Here is a 17,732-nt window from a genome sequence, read left to right as displayed (position 1 = left end):
ATTCAGTGAGACAAAATGTTGTTAAATTTTAACTTTGGCCCTAAAATGATAGAAATACCAAAGTTAGGTGATACACCAAAATGTGTACTTTCAAAGTAAATGTCCAAGAAACAATTGACCTACAATAAAGACATAAAAGCATTGATAGCATAGAGCAGGGGTTGGCAACCTTTTTCTGTAAAGAGCCAGATGGTAAATATTTTAGGTTTGTGGGCTGTATGGTCTCTGTTGCAACTACTCAACTCTGTTGCAATGCAAAAGCAGCCAAAGCCAATACTTACAAAAATGAGTGTGGCTGTGTCCCAATAAAACTGTATTTAAAAGTAAAAGACAGGCTGCATTTGGTCTACGAGCTGTAGTTTGCCCACTGCTGGCACTGAGGAAGAGAGGGTTTATGAAGAGGTTCTTTTGGTGAAAGTTCTCCCAACCACCACGAGAACCTCATCCTGAGCCTAGAGAGGGGGGCTACAAGAGGACCACGTGGAGTGCTTGATGCATCCTCTTGACTCTATGGGGCACGTTGTTCCCAAGACTGGACGTTAGCTGCACTCCCTACCAATGGGAGAACAAACATCCATGAGTGTTTCTCATGCACCCCAGGTAGATCATGGGGGAGAGAGCATCTGCCTAAGCTGGTTTAATTTGAGTTCAAAAGGATCACCTGGGAAGGTAAGAGGACTCCAACAGAGACCATCCTCTTTAGAGTAGAACGAAACCTGGAGCAGAGTGGGAAGTGGCCCCAGAGAAAAAAATGCAACTGGACATTCTCATTTCTAAATTGAGACTGTGTTTGAGCAGAGGATTTTTTTATGCCAAGAGTGAATTGGTAAGTTATGAAGCTGAAATTTCATGCAGGAGCAAAGGAAAAACCTCCTCCAGTGAAAAAATTTGAATGGGATTGTAAAGACAAAACAGCATTTCTTGTTTGTTTTGTTTTATAAGTATTTTATAACAGAAAACTTCAAAAGCACAGTCCAAAGAAGAGAGAAGAGTCTGATGAACTCCCATGTGCTCATAATGCAGCAATTATTAACTCCTGTCGAATCTTGTTGCAACTATACTGCCCACCTACTCTCCTTTCACCATCCCCATACCCCATACACAGAATTACTTTGAAGCATATCCAATGTCTGTATTTCCTTTAACTTGGAAGTAGGATCCAGAGGCTTGATCAGATTCAGTTTCAATTATTTGGCGAGACTGTCTCACAGGTGTTGTATGCACTCCTACAGGACTTCCAGGCCCATGATGTCTGGTTCTCTCTCAGCAATGTTAATATTGATCAGGATTTAGGACAGTTTGATTCATCTGTTATAGTTCTTTATCAGCTTTTTATCAGTTTTAGCAACCACGGATGATTTCCCATATCCATAATTTTATTAGGAAAAATTACATTTTGATTACCTCTCACTGGTTGTGCATAGGCTATATGTATACATGCTAGAACACTGGGATCCCCTGGATTGGAGACTCATTAGTCTTTTCACAAGAGTCCTTTTTATTCATTAGCTTTGGAATTTTGGTGTATTTTTGTTTGTTTGGAGGTCTATGAGTTTGTCAGCTGTAGAAACAAAATTCATTTTTGCTCAACTGCCTGCTACTGCATGAAAAGGAAGCCTAATTCTCCAGCCTACTTACTTTGGTAAGATCTGCAGACCTCTATGGGTATGACCTTCAGAGAACTGGTTGGTCCTCTCCTTTGAAAGACCCTTCAGTGCCAAGTACATGGTACCTTTCTGGTCTGCCTGGTAGGAATAAATGTTTATATTGAGAGTTTTCATCTGTTTTTGTGAAACGGTTTCCCAGATATTGTAATGTCTTGGTACCGTAACTATTGTTTTTCAATTCTGAAAAAATTTCACATTTAAGAAGAAAGTAGACAGTCTTCCTCAATCCATGCCTTGGTTGGTTAATTGAGGGAGGTGGTGGGATTCTGTGTGGCTGAATGATTACATTCACCGCTCCTAATTCCATCCATAGCTCCTTATTTTGCCCTTGATGGTGTTGTCCAAGCCAAGGTAGATATTTGATAGTTTCCACATCTCTCATTCCTTCCTTTTCCAACACAGTCTATTTGAGACTCACAACATGCTTAAGAGGAAATATAAATATTGTCTGTACAGGGCTGAAAAGTCAGAGGCTGTATCTATAAATTTGCCAATTTAAAGTATAGATCTTGGGTCTAAAAAAATTAAGTGCTTTTGCGTCCACATTCCTGGAGGGAGAAGATCAAACTCTTAAATAACCTCAATGTCATAAGCAAGTGGGCCTCCAAGGGAAAACCCCAGGTAAAAAGATACTTTTTCTATGCTTCTACCACTTCTAAGTTGACCAAGAAAAGCAGGTGTGATGGGTATTGTGACTTTTTCATTTATTCCATATTCTATGTATAAACAATTATTTTCAGCTCTTCCCTTTAATCGAAGCAAAAGTTCTCGGACTTTTTCCTCCTTCCATACATCTCCACTGTGCCACAAGGAATTAATATCAGCTGTGTTTCTAAAACATTGGTCGATTTTTCCTTTGTGGACAAGTCTGTTCATATTGTTACCTTTCCCAAGAAAGAAATATGCAATTGGTTGCTTTGTACGATACATATGCTTATATTGCCCCCTGAAAGAATTTTCCAGTGACCGAGCATACTTTTCCATTTGTTTAGAATCTTGATCTAGTTGTTGGTTTCCTGGCCAGAATAACAGGGAGGCTAGGAAATAAGGTTCTGAAAATCGATAATTCATTCCTACTTGTTGCAAGACTTCTTGAAGCTGATCTTTCAGTTTTTTAATTGGCTTCACTAATTTGGAGGTAGGTTTAATACAGTAGAGAATGATGTTGGCCAAGATGAAATTTTGCTTTTCCCTTGGCAGGATTCTGACAGTGCACTGCTCAAAGAGAAAAGTATATTTGTTAATTATATCTTCCATGGTGTGTATAGCATATTCTTGAGTTTTGATAAGATATTCCAAGAGCCCAGAAAACTTGTCTGCTTTTAGAACTTCTAGCTTTCTCCGATACAGCTCTACTTGAAGTGGCAAACTAAGCTTTGGTCCAAGATCTTTGTTCAGTGATTCCTCTGAGGGACCGAATATATCTGCATACTTCTTAAAACATCCAGCCACCCTTTTCCGAGTTTTGGCCTCTTCATTTTGCTTAATATTGTTCCTGGGTTTTAGAAGGACAAAGTAATCATCAAAAAAATCAAAGGACTTTTTCAAAGAAAATTTCAAATTGGTTAGATAAGGAATAAAGTTCTTGAGGACTACTTTAAATTCATTGCTCGGATCTCCAGGAATATCATTATTTCCTGATATAAAATTGATCATATCTCTTTTAGATAGTTCATTTTTATTGTCAAAAAAAGGAATGAGCTGGAGAATCTGGATTGTGTAGAGCCCAACTTCTATCTCCCCTTGATACCCAGCTATATTGTAAGTATCATACCGCCTTTTCGACTTCTGATAAAATCTTTCCTTTGCTTCATACTCTCTATCCTCACTTTGCTGTTGAGATTCTTTGAATGCATTTGAGGCATGCACTGCTAAATCCAAAAGATCAGATAGATCATCAACTGAAATGTTCCTGTTTCTTCCATTATCCTCTAACCACCATCTAATTTTACTTTTGTACACTTGACCCAGTGTGTCTGAGATATAAGAATTGGCAGGTTCTATCTCTTTTGCTTTATTTGCCCAACATAGAGCACTGTTAAAGTCCTTCTCTTTAATGTAGAAATGTCTTGACAAGGCTTGGCAAATGAATGCATTTGTGTTGAACCGACGAATACCTTCAAGTAATACATTTTTAACTGCCACATTCCCTTCATCTCTATGTAATGCTTCAATGAATGGGGAAAACAAAGTTCCTGTTTCACCTTCATGTTCGTTGCGCTGTCTTGTGAGCAGCAGTGTATGCATATCTTCTAAAAATTTGCTTTTTCCTATACCAGTATCATAGAACACATTTTCTGTTAGCACATCCAGCATAATTTGACTTTTATCTAAGTCATAGCTTATCTTCAATTCTTCCAATGAGCGAATGGCAATCAAAGGGTGAATAATGCGTACTCCACAGTAGTTCCCACATTCTACCACCTCTGTTTTTATTAGAATTGTAGAGTAGGTGCCCATCTTGTCTTCAAGCTTTTCTGTTCCCCAGAAAGCTTTCTTGTTTGTGATTCCTAAGAACATTTCACACTGTGATAGTGAAATGGTGGTATCAGGCACATATGAATTAAGAAGAGCCAGAAAAGAAAAGAGCTTTGCTTCCTTGGTGGAAGTATTTTGTCCTTTCAGAATATTCCTGACCACATTTTCTATGTACGTTTTATTAAAGTTGGTTTTCATAATCATGAAGGAATAAAAATCTTTAAAGTTTTTATGTTGCTCTTCAATTTCTTTCAGTTTAAGCTCGAAAGCTCTCTGTTCTTTGGAAGATAGTTTTTGTATTAGGGCAATACTGTCTGAGATCTTTGCACTTTTTTCAGGATTCTGTGATCTCCTGCAATTTAGGATGATCACTAGAGGCCTCTCATATCGAATATACCTATTAGCTACAGCTGTCTGAATAGAGGCCCGCAGAAGATAGACATTATCTTGTTCTTCAAAATCATCAACAAGCAGTAGTACAGGTAAGTATTCCTGATTATTTGTTGTCCCATAGGTTATTAAATTAGTCACTTGTTCTCCAATTTCAGAAAAATCCACTGTCTTGTTTTTCAGCACAGCACATCTGAATTTCTTCCTTAGTTCCCAGAGAATATGCATGGCCAAGGTAGTCCCACCACAGCCTGGATGATGAAACAGATGAATAATTTTGACACATATTGGCTTTGAAGAATTTGCCCAGTTTTGAATAATTTCTTCAAGTATTTCATATTTATCCCTTTTGACAAAAGGGGAAGAATAGTTTTGAGAAGAAAAGTAGAAGTTCCACCATGATACTTTGCCACCTCGATAGAAGTCTTCCTCTTTTGAGGCTTTGAATTCAAGTAATTTTTTTTTGTCCTTCTCTAAGAGTGTACCTTCACATTCATTTTCACAGAGAATTTCCAGGGCAGTCATGATATCTTCTTCTTTTTTCAGAAGGACAGTAGATGAACCAATAGATGGTAAAAATCTCTTTGAAGATTGAGTCACAGATTTTAGCTTAAGAATAGTTCCATTTATCTCTTCAAGACTTAAAGCAGAAACACAATGGCTTGATAATTCATCTTGCTGTTTCGTTAATCTTGCTTCAAGTAGATCTTTCCATCCCTGACATATGCGTGAATGTGTGCAAATACACAATATATTTTCCATTCCTTTGAGATCTTGGTAGAAAGCACAGAAGGTCTCAATGAGGGGGTCTCTTGGGTCATCCACAGAGGAGAGTAATAGAAATACCACCAAAAACTTCCCCCTTGGCATTATGTCTTCATGTGTAAGAAATGAAATCAGTTTCCTGACTTCAGACGCTTTTTCTCTTTGCCAGGAACTTGGATCTAAGGGTTTATATTTTTCACTGTCAAGGTCTAACCTGCCATTGCAGAAAATCCAGCTGAGTTGTTGATAAAGATTCAGACTAGTAATCTTCTCATTTGTAGTTTTCCCTTCCACATATAAACTTGGGAAGTGAAGGTTTGCTACTCGGGTTTCTTTGTAAGCTTTGACCACACCCTTGCTCACAGATTCAGGATCAAACTCCAACACAGCAAACCATTTAATTTCCTTTAGGAAATCTAAGTGTTTTATTTGAGTTGGATGGCATTTATTTATTACAAGAATGTACCATTCATAGTAGGAATTATCTAACAAATCCTGATTTCCTGTCAACAGTTTAACAAGCTTTGGTCCCTCACTCTCTTTTTTATTTGTTTTTACTCTGCATTTTTCTTCTGCTTCTTTCCTACATTCTGCCAGTCTTTTTAAATCTAATTTAAATGATGTGAAATATGCATTATTTTTCATGATGTCCTTAGTACTGGCCCCATCGCGCACAAAGACTGAGAATTTTGGACTTTGTGTCCATGTCTTCTTGCTGCAATTTTGCATTTTAATCTGGAAATAATCATGTTCACATTCAGAATATTTTGGAACAACATCCACTTCAATAACAAATCTGTCAGATGGAGTACTATTTGGCATTAAAACTTCTACAAATCTTGGCTCTCGAATGCAATTCTTTGCTTTTTGGACCTGATGGTCTTCAAAATATTTGTGGATCATCAGATTGAAGTGGTCAATGAGGGCTTCCTTGGTGACAGTGGTGACTTCCACGCCAACAATTTTTCCATGGGGTTTGTCCTTGACTCCAAAATGAATAGTGCCATTGGTACGTGAATTCATACAAGCTGAAGCAAACCGGAAAACCTCATTGCTAAATTTCATCTTAACATCCTCTTCTGTGGCTGTTCCTGTATTCGTGAAGCATTTGAATTCATGTATTGGATCAATGAGATTGAGTGGTCCTGTTTCAGGCTGTAGATTAAAATTTAATTTGTAACGATATGGATCACTGAATTCATCAAAAGGGTATGATACACATGTTGGTTCTATGGATGGCTGCTCTTCCTCTGTGTCATCTATTTCATTGTTCATGAACTCATGTTTCAGTGACTTAGAACCTTTAGTAACTGTACTCATTGTACAGTCATTAACCATGTCTGATTTCTCTTTCTCCTTTTGTTTTTGCTTTGAAGTTTCTCCATTTTTCTCCTGTTTTTTAGGAACATTTTTACTGCCTTTCCCCCTCTTACTTGTCTGAAAAGGATCTCCAGAGGATGTTTCCAGCAACTCTTTGAAGAGATGTTCTATTTGGATAGCTGGTCCAAATGTTATGCCCATAGCAACAAGGTCTTCTTTAGTTAAGTACTTCAAGTTTGCGCCATTCACGTCTTGTGCAGTCAAAATTTCCCTGTGTTTTTGGTCAATTTTTTGACTTTCTAACCACCGATTTACATCCTCTTTTGTCCATTCATCTGTATTATCTGGTAAGTTAAGTTGTGCTGCCATTCTGATACCTATGTATAGAAAAAGAAAAATTATTTAGTATTTTTATAAGTAAATTTTAAAAATAGTTAATTTTTCAATAGACAATATGTACATGTCTTATAAAACTGAAAAAGCTCAAAAGGATATACATTCCATCTAATTACCCTCCTGAGAGGAAATTACCATTATCAGTTTCTTCTATATCCTTTCAGAGAAATACTACCAAATACAAAAGCATAAACACTTTTTTCCATTCAAATGGCAACATACAATACTCAATTCTCTTTGCTTGCTTTATTCACTAACTGTATCTTGGGGATGCTTCCAGTCAATATATATATAGAGAGAGATGTTTCATCCTTCTTAATGGTTGTTTTCTATAATGTGTGTTAGCCCTATTGTTTATAAATATTCAATTCTGCTATAGAAAATAAGAAAACCAAAGGAGGCTATATGAAACTAAAGAGAGAAGGATTATGATATGAGGAGGATACATGAAACAAGGTATAGAAGCAAGTAGTTTGTGAAACATGTTATGATAGACATAGATAAAGTAAATAGAGCATATGAGCGTTAAACATAGTTAGGAAGAGAAAGAAGGGCCAAATAGATATTAAATATTCATGCGGCACACTTGAAGCACTTTATATTTTTGACATCTTAATTGGGCCACCTACTGTTGACACCCATTCTGATCCTTTGTATACTCTAATTAAAAGACATAAATAAAATCCAGAGTAGCTTATCAGGCTAACTGATGAGTTAGAGCTGTGGTCAGGCACATATGCCCCTCTGCATCTCTCTGATTGGAGCAAGTGTATGCCACTGACACAGGTGCCTTGTATCTGTTGATTCCTCTTGGACAGACCTCAACTCTGGTTCTCAAAATCACAAAATCAGTGGAGAATGCTGATACTGCAGAGAGGGAGAGAGAGGATATATGAACTTGTATAACTCAGGTAATGAGATCCTTCCACCCCTCCTGTACCTTATCCAAAGTGTGTTACCCATCTCTTTCCCCCTGCTTTTTGTTGTGTATTTTAATTGATTTAATAAAGATGTGCCTCAAATACCTTAAATTGATCTGTGAGCCATTCTGTTCCATGACTTCTGGGATAGCTTGCTGGGTAGTGAACTTGGGGGCTACTATTATATCCATGTAAATTTTCACATAATATTTGGTAATAGCTAATTCCTGGGCAGTAACAAATGGCATTACTATTTGGTATTCAGATTGAAAGACTACTATTTGGAAAAATTATTGGCAATCTGGGTTGCAGAAATATAGCAATGGTTAGAAAAAAACACAATAGAATCCAGATAATAATAGTCAGTTTTAAGTACAATCCAAAAATGGCTCAAATAATGTGAGCCATTCCTATAAAATCACCATGGGAGAAATCAAATCAACAGAGAAGATAAGCCTGGAGAATAGTGGAAAATAGACTATATAGGCACACTTCCATGAAATAATACACAGGAATATTACCTACCAGTGGTACATAAAAGATCAAGGTTAGGATTTACCTTCCCGTCCAGACATAAAGCTGCCAGAGCAATTGTCCAATGTTAAAGTTATTATTTTTTGGTTAGTAACTCCTGCATTCATATTAAGTGAATAAAAGATATACCTTACAGCTACATTAAAACAAAAATAGGCAAAGATATGCACAACTGATGGAAATTTTACTCTATTACAATACTATGACAATCAGAAACCATGGAGATTTAATGCTTTCTAAAAAAAGTGAACTAGGTGAAATTTCTTTCAGTTATTTGGCCTATAGAGATTAAGAAGCTGAAATTTAAAATAAGCTGGGGAGAGAGAAAAGAGTGGAGGTGGGAAATTGCTTTAAGTGTACTACTTTTTAAAGTAAGCCCCTTGTGTGGGACTATATCAAACTTAGAAACTATGCATTGAAGGACACAATGAACAGAATGAAAAGGCAACTTATGGAATGGGAGAAAATATTTGCAATATTTTCAAATCATAGATATGATAAGGGGTTAATATCTAAAATATATTTTAGAAAACTCCTGCAACTCAATGACAAGACAAATAACCTGATTAAAAGTGAGCAAAGGATTTAGACATTTCTCCAAAGATGATATACGAATGACCAACAAACATATAAAAAGATGTTCAATATCACTAATCATTAGAGAAATACAAACCTAAAACACAGTGATATATCATTTCACATCTACTGTGATGACTACTATATTAAGAAACCCCAGAAAATAACAAGCATTAGCGAAGATGATGTGGAGAAATTGGAGGAACCCTTGTGCACTACTGGTGGGAATGTAAAATGATGCAACCTACACAACCTACCTTAAGAGAATGGTTAAAGGAAGTTTTCTAAACAGAAAGAAAATAATAAAAGAAGGAACCCTGGTACATTAGGAAGAAAAAAGAACACAGTAAGCAAAAGTATTGGTAAATATAATAGACTTCTCCTCTTTGGTTTTCAAAATTACGTTTGATTTTTGAAGCACTGGCTGATATGGTTCTAAATGTATGTAGTGAAAATATTTAAGACCATTATATGTGGATAGGGTAAAGGGATATGAAGGGAAGTAGGATTTCTATGCTTCACTCAAACTGGTAAAAAAAACACTATTGGACTGTCATAAGTTATGTATGTATAATGAAACATCTAGAGCAATCAATAAAAAAGCCATACGAAGTGATACACTCAAAGTGATATACTCAAAAGTGATATACTCAATTCCACTAGATAAAAGTGGAATTGTAAAAAAACTTTCAAGTAACCCTCAGGACATCAGGAAAATAAGAAAGAAAATTGAAAAACATAAGTCCTAACATATAAATAATTAATTACATTAAATATAAATGGCCTAAATACAGAAGTTAAAAGACAGAATTGGTAAAGTGGATTAAGAACATGACCCAACTATATCCTGCCTGTAAGATGCTCACTTGAAATAAAATTATATAAATAGGTTGAAAAGAAAAGTATGGATAAATACATATAATACAAATATTAATCAATAAAGACAGGAATGGTTATGTTAATGTCAGATAAAGTAGACTTCAGAGAAAAGAAAATTACCAGAGACAAAGGCATATTACATAATGATAAAATGTTCAATTCAACAAGATGACATAACAATCCTAAAAGTGTATGTGCCAAATAAGAAAGTTTCAAAATGTTTGAAACAAATACAGAACTTTTCAGTTTTAGACAAATCCACATTTATAGCTGGATATTTTGACACCTTTCTCTCTATAATTGAAAGAAAAATTAGACAGAATGTTAGTGAGGTTACAGAAGAACTCAACACCATCAACCAACAGGTACCAAACCACATTTATAGAACACTCCATTCAACAACAGCAGAAAATCTTTCTTTTTAAGTGCCCAAAATAGACCATAACCTAAATGATAAAACAAGCTTCAACAAATTTAAAATAATTGAAATCATACAGAATATGTTTGCCAACCACAATGGAATCTTATTAGGAACTGATAACAGAAAGATAAGAGGAAACTCACTAAACACTAAAACTACACTCCTAAATAATTCATGGGCCAAAGAAAAGTCTCAAGTGAAATTAAAAAAATACATTGCAGTGAATGAAAATGAAAATACAACATACCAAAATTTGTGGTACGTGGTTAAAGCAGCATTGAAAAAATTGTTGCAATAAATGCATACGTTAGAGAAGAAACGTCTCAAATTAATAATCTAAGATCTTACTTCAAAAACTTAGAAAACCTTGAAAAAGAAAAGTAAAATAACCCAAAGCAAGCAGAAGGAAAGAAATAATAAAGATAAGAGCAGAAATCAATTAAACTGAAAACAGAAAACAATGGAGAAAATCAATGAAACAAAATCTGCTTCCTTGAAAGATCAGTAAAATTGACAAAACTCTAGCAAAACTGGCAAAGAATAAAAAAGAGAAGACACAACTTACCAATATTAGAAGTGAAACAGTGGATATAATTTTGAACTGCATAGACATCAAAAGGGAACAAGGGAGTAGTATGAATAACTTCACACACACAAATTTAACAACTCAAATGAAATAGAACAATTCCTCAAAAAACAAACTTCCACAGTCCATTCAGTATGAAACAGATGATCTGAATAGTCCCATACTTTAAAGAAAACTGGATTTTTAATTTTAAAGATCTCCCTACAAGGAAAAATTTCCAGGCCCAGACAGATTCACTGAAGAATTCTACCAAACATTTAAAGAATTAATGCTGATTTTATATAATCTCTTCTAGAACACAGTAAAAGACGGAATACTTCCCAATTCATTTTATGAAGCTCGTATTACCCTACTAGCAAAGCCTCTGCAAACCCAGCCTTCAGGTGAGCTCCCATGGACCAAGACTCCTGCCTCGCCCCAGTGCCAAGCCAGTCCCTGAAGCCTCAGGCTCAAAGCAGTCTCCTGCAGATCCAGGCTCCTGCCTCACTCCAGTGCAAGGCCAGCTCCCATAGACCCAGGCTCTTTGCCTGCCTGGTGCTGGGTTGGGTTCCAAGGACACAGACTCCAGATTGGTTCCTATAGACTCAGGTTCCTGGCTTGCCCCAGCCTCCAGGTTGGCTCCCGAGGACCCAGGCACATGGCCAGCCCCACTGTCAGGCTACACCTCATGGACCCAACCTTCAGGACAGCACCTGTACCCCAAGGCTATAGGCCAACTCCTGTGGGCATCAGAATCCAGGCCCACCACCAGCACTTCAGGGGCCAGGTCCACCCCATGGACCCAAATGCCAGCCTACCTCTGTAGACCCAAGCACTAGTCCAGCCCAGACACTGACCCAGGCAGCAGACCTTCCCACCTGAGGATCAAGCTCATCCTCAGAATCTACCAGACAATTCACCCACAATCTCTGGACAAGCTGACTGGTGAAGGGCTTTTCTGGCCTAAGCCCAGTCTGTAAAGACTGAAAGAGGTGCCTACTTCTTCAAATGTGCAGACAATAATGCAAGGCCAGAAGAATTATGAATAATCAATGAAACATGCAAGGCCAGAAGAATTACCAATAATCAATGAAACATGACACCATCAAAGGAAACTAATAAAGCTCCAATAAATGACCCTAAAGAAATGAAGATCTATGAACTACCTGACAAATTATTCAGAATAATCTTCATAAAGAAAGTCTGTGAACTACAAGAAAACACAGATATACAATTAAACAAAATTAGTAAAACAATGCATGTACAAAATGAGAGGTTCAGCAAAGAAACAGAAACCATTAAAAACATATAAATGAACAAACAGAAATCCTAGCATTGCAGAACACAGTGAATGAATTGATGAATTCAACAGAAAGCTTCAAAAGCAGACTCATCCAAGCAAAAGAATCAGTGAACTTGATGACAGTACATTTGAAATTCTCCATTCAGAGGAGCAAAGAAAGAAAAAAGAATGAAAAAGAGTGAAGAAAGCCTATGTGAATTATGGGATACCATTGACAGTAAAATCTACTATTGTTGGAGTTCAAGGAGAATAGAGGAAGAAAAGGGCAGAAGGCTTATTTATAGATATCATGGCTGTCAATTTCCCAATGTGGGGAGAGATTTGGACATCCAAGTTCCTGAAGCTCATAGGTGCCCCAAAAGTTTCGACACAAAAAGATCTTCTCTAAGACACATAATAATAAAACTACCTAAAATCAAAGACAAAGAATTTTAAATGCAGCAAGAGAAAAAAATTCCCACATACAAAGGAACCTCCATAAGACTATCAACAGATTCCTCAGCAGAAACCTTATAGGCCAGTAGAGAGTGGGATGATATATTCAAAGTGCTGAAACTGTCAACCGTGAATACTTAAGAACCTTACAAGTTGTCCTTCAGAAATGAAGGAGAGATAAGGACTTTCCAAGACCAAAACAAACAAACAAACAAACAAAAAAGTTGTAGAGTTCTTCACCACTAGACCTGTCTTACAAGAAATGCTAAAGGGGTGTCTTTGAGTTGTAACAAAAGTATGCTGACAGCATGAAAAGAATATGAAAGTATGAAACATAGTGAAGGTGAGAATATAGTCAAACTCAGAACACTCTAATACTGCAATGGTGGTAGATAAATCACTCTTAACTCTGGTATAAGAGTAAAAGATAGGGACTTCCCTGGTGGTCCAGTGGTTAAAGACTTCACCTTCCAATGCAGAGGGTGTGGGTTCAATCTCTGGTTGGGGAGCTAAGATTCCACATGCCTTGTGGCCAAAAAACCAAAACATAAAACTGAAGCAATATTGTAACAAATTCAATAAAGACTTTAAACATGGTCCACATTAAAAAAAATCTTTTTTAAAAAAAGTAAAAGACAAAAGTATTAAAAATAACTATAGGTAAAATAAAATAATGTGTTAATGGATACAACATATATAAAAGATGTAAACTGTGACATTAATAACATAAAATGTGAAAGAAGTTAAGTTAAAGTGTGGAGGTTTTGTACGTGGTTGAATTTAAGTTGTTATAAATGTAAAACAGACTGTTATATCTATAAGATGAATAATGTAAACTTCATGGTAACCACAAATAAAAAACCTGTAGCAGATATACAAACAATAAAGAGAAAGGAATCAAAGCATATCACTACAAAAGGTCATCAAATCACAAAGGAAGACAGCAAGAAAGGAAGAAAGGAAAATGAAGGAATTATAAAGCAGCCAGAAAATAATGAACAATATGGCAATATTAAATCCTTACCTATCAATAATTACTTTAAATGTAAAAGGATTAAATTATCCAATCAAAAGATACAATGTGGCTGAATGGATTAAAAAAATCAGATCCAACAGTAATATGCTGCCTACAAGAGACTCATTTTAGATTTAAGGACACACATGCACTGAAAGTGAAGGGATGGAAAAACATATTCCATGCAAATGGTAACCAAAAGACAGCAGGAGTGATTATAATTAGACAAGATAGACTTCAAGTCAAAAATTGTCAAAAGTGACAAAGAAGGTTACTACATAATGATAAAGGGGTCAATTCATCAAGATGATATACAATTGTAAATATATAATGCACCCAAACTTAGATACTTCAGTGTACCTAAAAATATAGCAGATATTAGCAGAACTAATGGGAGAAACAGACATATACAATAAGAGTAGGTGACTTCAATATCCCAATTTTAACAATGGATAGGTCATTCAGACAGAAATTCAATAAGGAAACAGCAGACCTAAACAACACCATAGATCAAATAGACCTAGCAGACACATTCAGTACAGTCCATCCAATAGCAACAGAGTACACATTCTTTCAAAGTGCACATGGAACATTGTCCAGGATAGATCATATATTAGCCCACAAAAGAACTCTTAACAAATTTAAGAAGGTTGAAATCATATCAAATGTCTTTTCTGACCACAATGATATAAAATGAGAAATCAATAATAGAAGGAAAATTGGAAAATTCATAAATATGTGGAAGTTAAATGACACACTTCTGACAAACCAACAGGTCAAAGAAAAAATGAAAAGAGGTATCAAAAAGTATCTTGAGACTTTTAAAAATGGAAACACAACATACCATAATTTAAGAAATGCAGAACAGTTCTAAGACAGAAGTTAATAGTGATAAATGTCTACTTTAAGAAAAAAGAAAGATCTCAAATAAGCAACCTAATGTTACACCTCAAGAACAAACTCAACCTCAAGTTCACAGAAGGAATGAAATAATAAAATCAGAGCAGAAATAAATTAAATAGAAACTAGAAAACAATAGAAAATGTCACCTCTTCCTGGTGCCGGACCCCCCAGGCTGCGGGGCCTGACATGGGGCTCAGAATTCTCACTCCTGTGGGAGAACCTCTGTAATATAATTATTCTCCAGTCTGTGGGTCTCCTACCTGGGGGGGATGGGGTTTGATTATATCACTAGTCCTCCCCTCCTACCAGTCTCACTGTGGTTCTTTATGTCTTTAGTCGTAGAGGATCTTTTCTGGTGGGTTTCGATCTTTTTCAATGATGGTTGTTCTGCGGATTGTTGTGATTTGGGTGTCCTCTTGAGACGAGATGAGCTTAGGGTCCTTCTACTCCACCTTCTTCAAGAGAAGACCTTCCCATTGATACCAAGTTTCTTAAAAATAGTTGTATCTCAGAGCAGCTGGGCATGAAGGAAATAACACTGCAGAAAGAAAAGGAGACCAGCCAAATTAATGACCAAGGCATCCATCTTCTCTTACCACTAAGAGCTGTTTTTTGTAAAGTAAACAAAATTAATGAACCTTTAGCTAGATTAAGAAACAAAGAGCAGAGACTCAAATAAATAAAATTATAAATGAAAGAGAGATGTTACAACTGATACCACAGAAATGCAAAGGATCATAAGATAGTACTATGAATATTTATATGCCCCCAAACTGGACAGTCTAGAAGAAATAAATAAATTCCTAGAAATATACAAACTACCAAGACTGAATCATGAATAAAGAATCTGAACAGACCAATAATGAGTAAGGAGGCTGAATCAGTAACTGAAACCTCCCAAGATGGAAAAGCCTCGGACTTCATGACTTCACCAGTGAATTCTGCCAAATATTTAAAGAAGAATTAATGTGAATACTTCTCAAACTCTTCCAAAAAATAGAAGAGAAGGGAACACTTATAAGCACATTTTATGAGGCCAGCATAACCTTGATACCAAGGCCAGATAAGGACAGTACAACAAAAAGAAAGTTACAGACCAATATCACTGATGAACATAAGTGCAAGAATCCTCAACAAAATACTAGCAAACCAAGTTCAACAGAACATTATAAGGATTATAAAGATCTTATACCATAATTAAATGTGATTTATCTCTGGGATGCAAGGATTGTTTGATATATGCAAATCAATAAATGTGATATACCACATTAAAAGAATGAAGGATAAAAATCAAATGATCATCCCAATAGATCCAGAAAACTAAGAAAACAGAAACAGAGTCATATATACAGAGAACAAATTGGTGTTGCCATATGGGAGACGGGTGGGAGGATGAGTGAAATAGGTTAGGAAGATTAAGAGGTACAAACTTCCAGTTACAAAATAAATGTGTTGGGCATGAAACGCATAGTGCAGGGAATATAGTCAATAATAATATCAATAGTAATATCTTTGCTGACTAGATTTACAGTGGTGATCATTTCGTAATGTATAGAAATATTGAATCACTATGTTGTGTACCAGGAACTAATTATACTTCAAAAACAAACTAATAGAAAAAGAGATAAGATTTCTGGTTACCAGAGATGGGTAAAGTGGCTTGAAGGTGGTCAAAAGGTACAAACTTCCAGTTATGAGATAAATAAGTACTAGGGATGTGATGTACAACATGATTAATATAATTAACATTGTTGTATGTTATGTATGAAAGATGTTTAGAGAGTAAATCCTGAGAGTTTTCATCACAAGGAAAAAATATTGTTTTCTTTTTCTTTTATTTTGTATCTACATGAGATGATGGATGTCACTAAACTCATTGTGCTCATCATTTCATGATGCATGTAAGTCAAATCATTACGCTGTATACCTTAAACTTATATGACATATAAGATATGTCAGTTATATCTTAATAAACTGGAAGAAAGAAATTAAAAAGTCAGAAAAATAATCAGGGAGAAGGCTAAATATGGGTAGAAGAGGAAAGAAGGTGAAGCCATGGAGTAAAGTCAGTGCCTAAAATAACTTTTCAATTCTATATACTTGACTAGAATTGGCCTCAAAATTTCATTCTGAGCTTCTTAGCAACCCCATAAAAAATGGAAACATAATTTGTTACATGATTGGTCAAACCTACATATATTTATGAACTGTAGGGTTAACTGTAGGGCTTTTTAGCTTTACTAAAGGAAGTTGAGGAGCAGGCCTTTAATTTAAACTGTATTTCCCCCAACTCTTTGTATTACCTTGTTCCTTACTTTGGGGGAAATCAGACGTAAACCCAGGATTTTTAGGAAGAAATAAGAAAGCTGTCATAATTTCAAGTACTTCCTGTAGTAGTCTGTCTTCATCTCTGTCACTGTCTCTGTCTCTGTCTGTCTGTCTGTCTGTCTATTATACATATAATTTGACACTAATATCTGAGAAGTTATCAGGGAATTTTATTTTCTGGCAACTCCTTAGAGTAGATGGTGGAAGGGATCTTTGATTAATGTAAAGTACATCTTTAAATTTTCATTATATGTTCTTTCTGAAGATGCTCCTAACGCCTTGGGGGATTTCATCAATAAAAGTGCCTCTAGTTTTCCACTGCATGCATCTTTTATGGAATGTTATGACTCCTTCCTCAACTAATATAAAGCAGACTCTGTCACAGCAATGAACAGTCTAGGCTTAAAATATTTTTAGGTTTAAAATATTATTTTTGGAGTATATTTCAATTTTCTAATTAAGAAGTAGATTCCTTCCTAGTCAATAAAATGCTGCTATAGAGAGTAATAATACTATAAATAACAGATATTGTACTTACCCAGATTTTTCTTGCCAAGTTCTTCTAAAATGAGGGAAAAACCATGTATTTCGGTGCAGGAAACAAACGTCTGTGTTCTTCTTCCTACTGTGTTAGATAAAAATACTTTTTTCACTCCAGTTTTTATGATAGTTTCTCCTCTGCTTCCACTTCAATCTGAACTCTAATCGGCTCAGAAAGGACAGTGTTTCTCAGTAATGGGTGTGCCGAAACTGGAAGGTGGGGGAGGAGGAAGCCTGCAGAATTGATTTCAGTTTCGCTTTCCTAGATATGACTTTTCTCTCTGAAATGATTTTTTT

The 17,732-nt window shown here is 35.8% G+C and overlaps 1 protein-coding gene across 3 annotated transcripts; it reads right to left on the bottom strand.

The window, feature by feature from the left end:
* Nucleotides 1-814: 814 nt before the first annotated feature.
* On the bottom strand, nt 815-15,062 carry LOC132431040 (sterile alpha motif domain-containing protein 9-like). Of its 3 annotated transcripts, none has more exons than XM_069541013.1 (2): nt 14,828-15,062; nt 815-6,997 (listed from the first exon to the last, which is right to left on the bottom strand). In XM_069541013.1, exon 2 carries the CDS (start codon nt 6,987-6,989, stop codon nt 2,238-2,240), a length of 4,752 nt encoding a protein of 1,583 aa, XP_069397114.1. In that variant the 5' UTR covers nt 6,990-6,997; nt 14,828-15,062; the 3' UTR covers nt 815-2,237. The 3 variants fall into 3 exon arrangements, with proteins under 3 accessions (XP_069397114.1, XP_059876504.1, XP_059876506.1); XM_060020521.2 differs by having other exon boundaries at nt 14,874-15,062; XM_060020523.1 differs by lacking the exon at nt 14,828-15,062 and adding an exon at nt 14,714-14,817.
* Between the last annotated feature and the right edge of the window lie 2,670 nt (nt 15,063-17,732).

Source organism: Delphinus delphis, chromosome 9 (assembly GCF_949987515.2).
Source record: "Delphinus delphis chromosome 9, mDelDel1.2, whole genome shotgun sequence".
In the NCBI taxonomy this organism is placed as follows: Eukaryota; Metazoa; Chordata; class Mammalia; order Artiodactyla; family Delphinidae; genus Delphinus; species Delphinus delphis.
Note: the sequence above shows the minus strand (reverse complement) of the source record. Positions and strands in the feature narration are given on the sequence as shown.

What these genes read in the sequence shown, in the direction of transcription:
- LOC132431040 (XM_069541013.1), bottom strand. Translation starts at nt 6,989, where the DNA reads ATGGCAGCACAACTTAACTTACCAGATAATACAGATGAATGGACAAAA.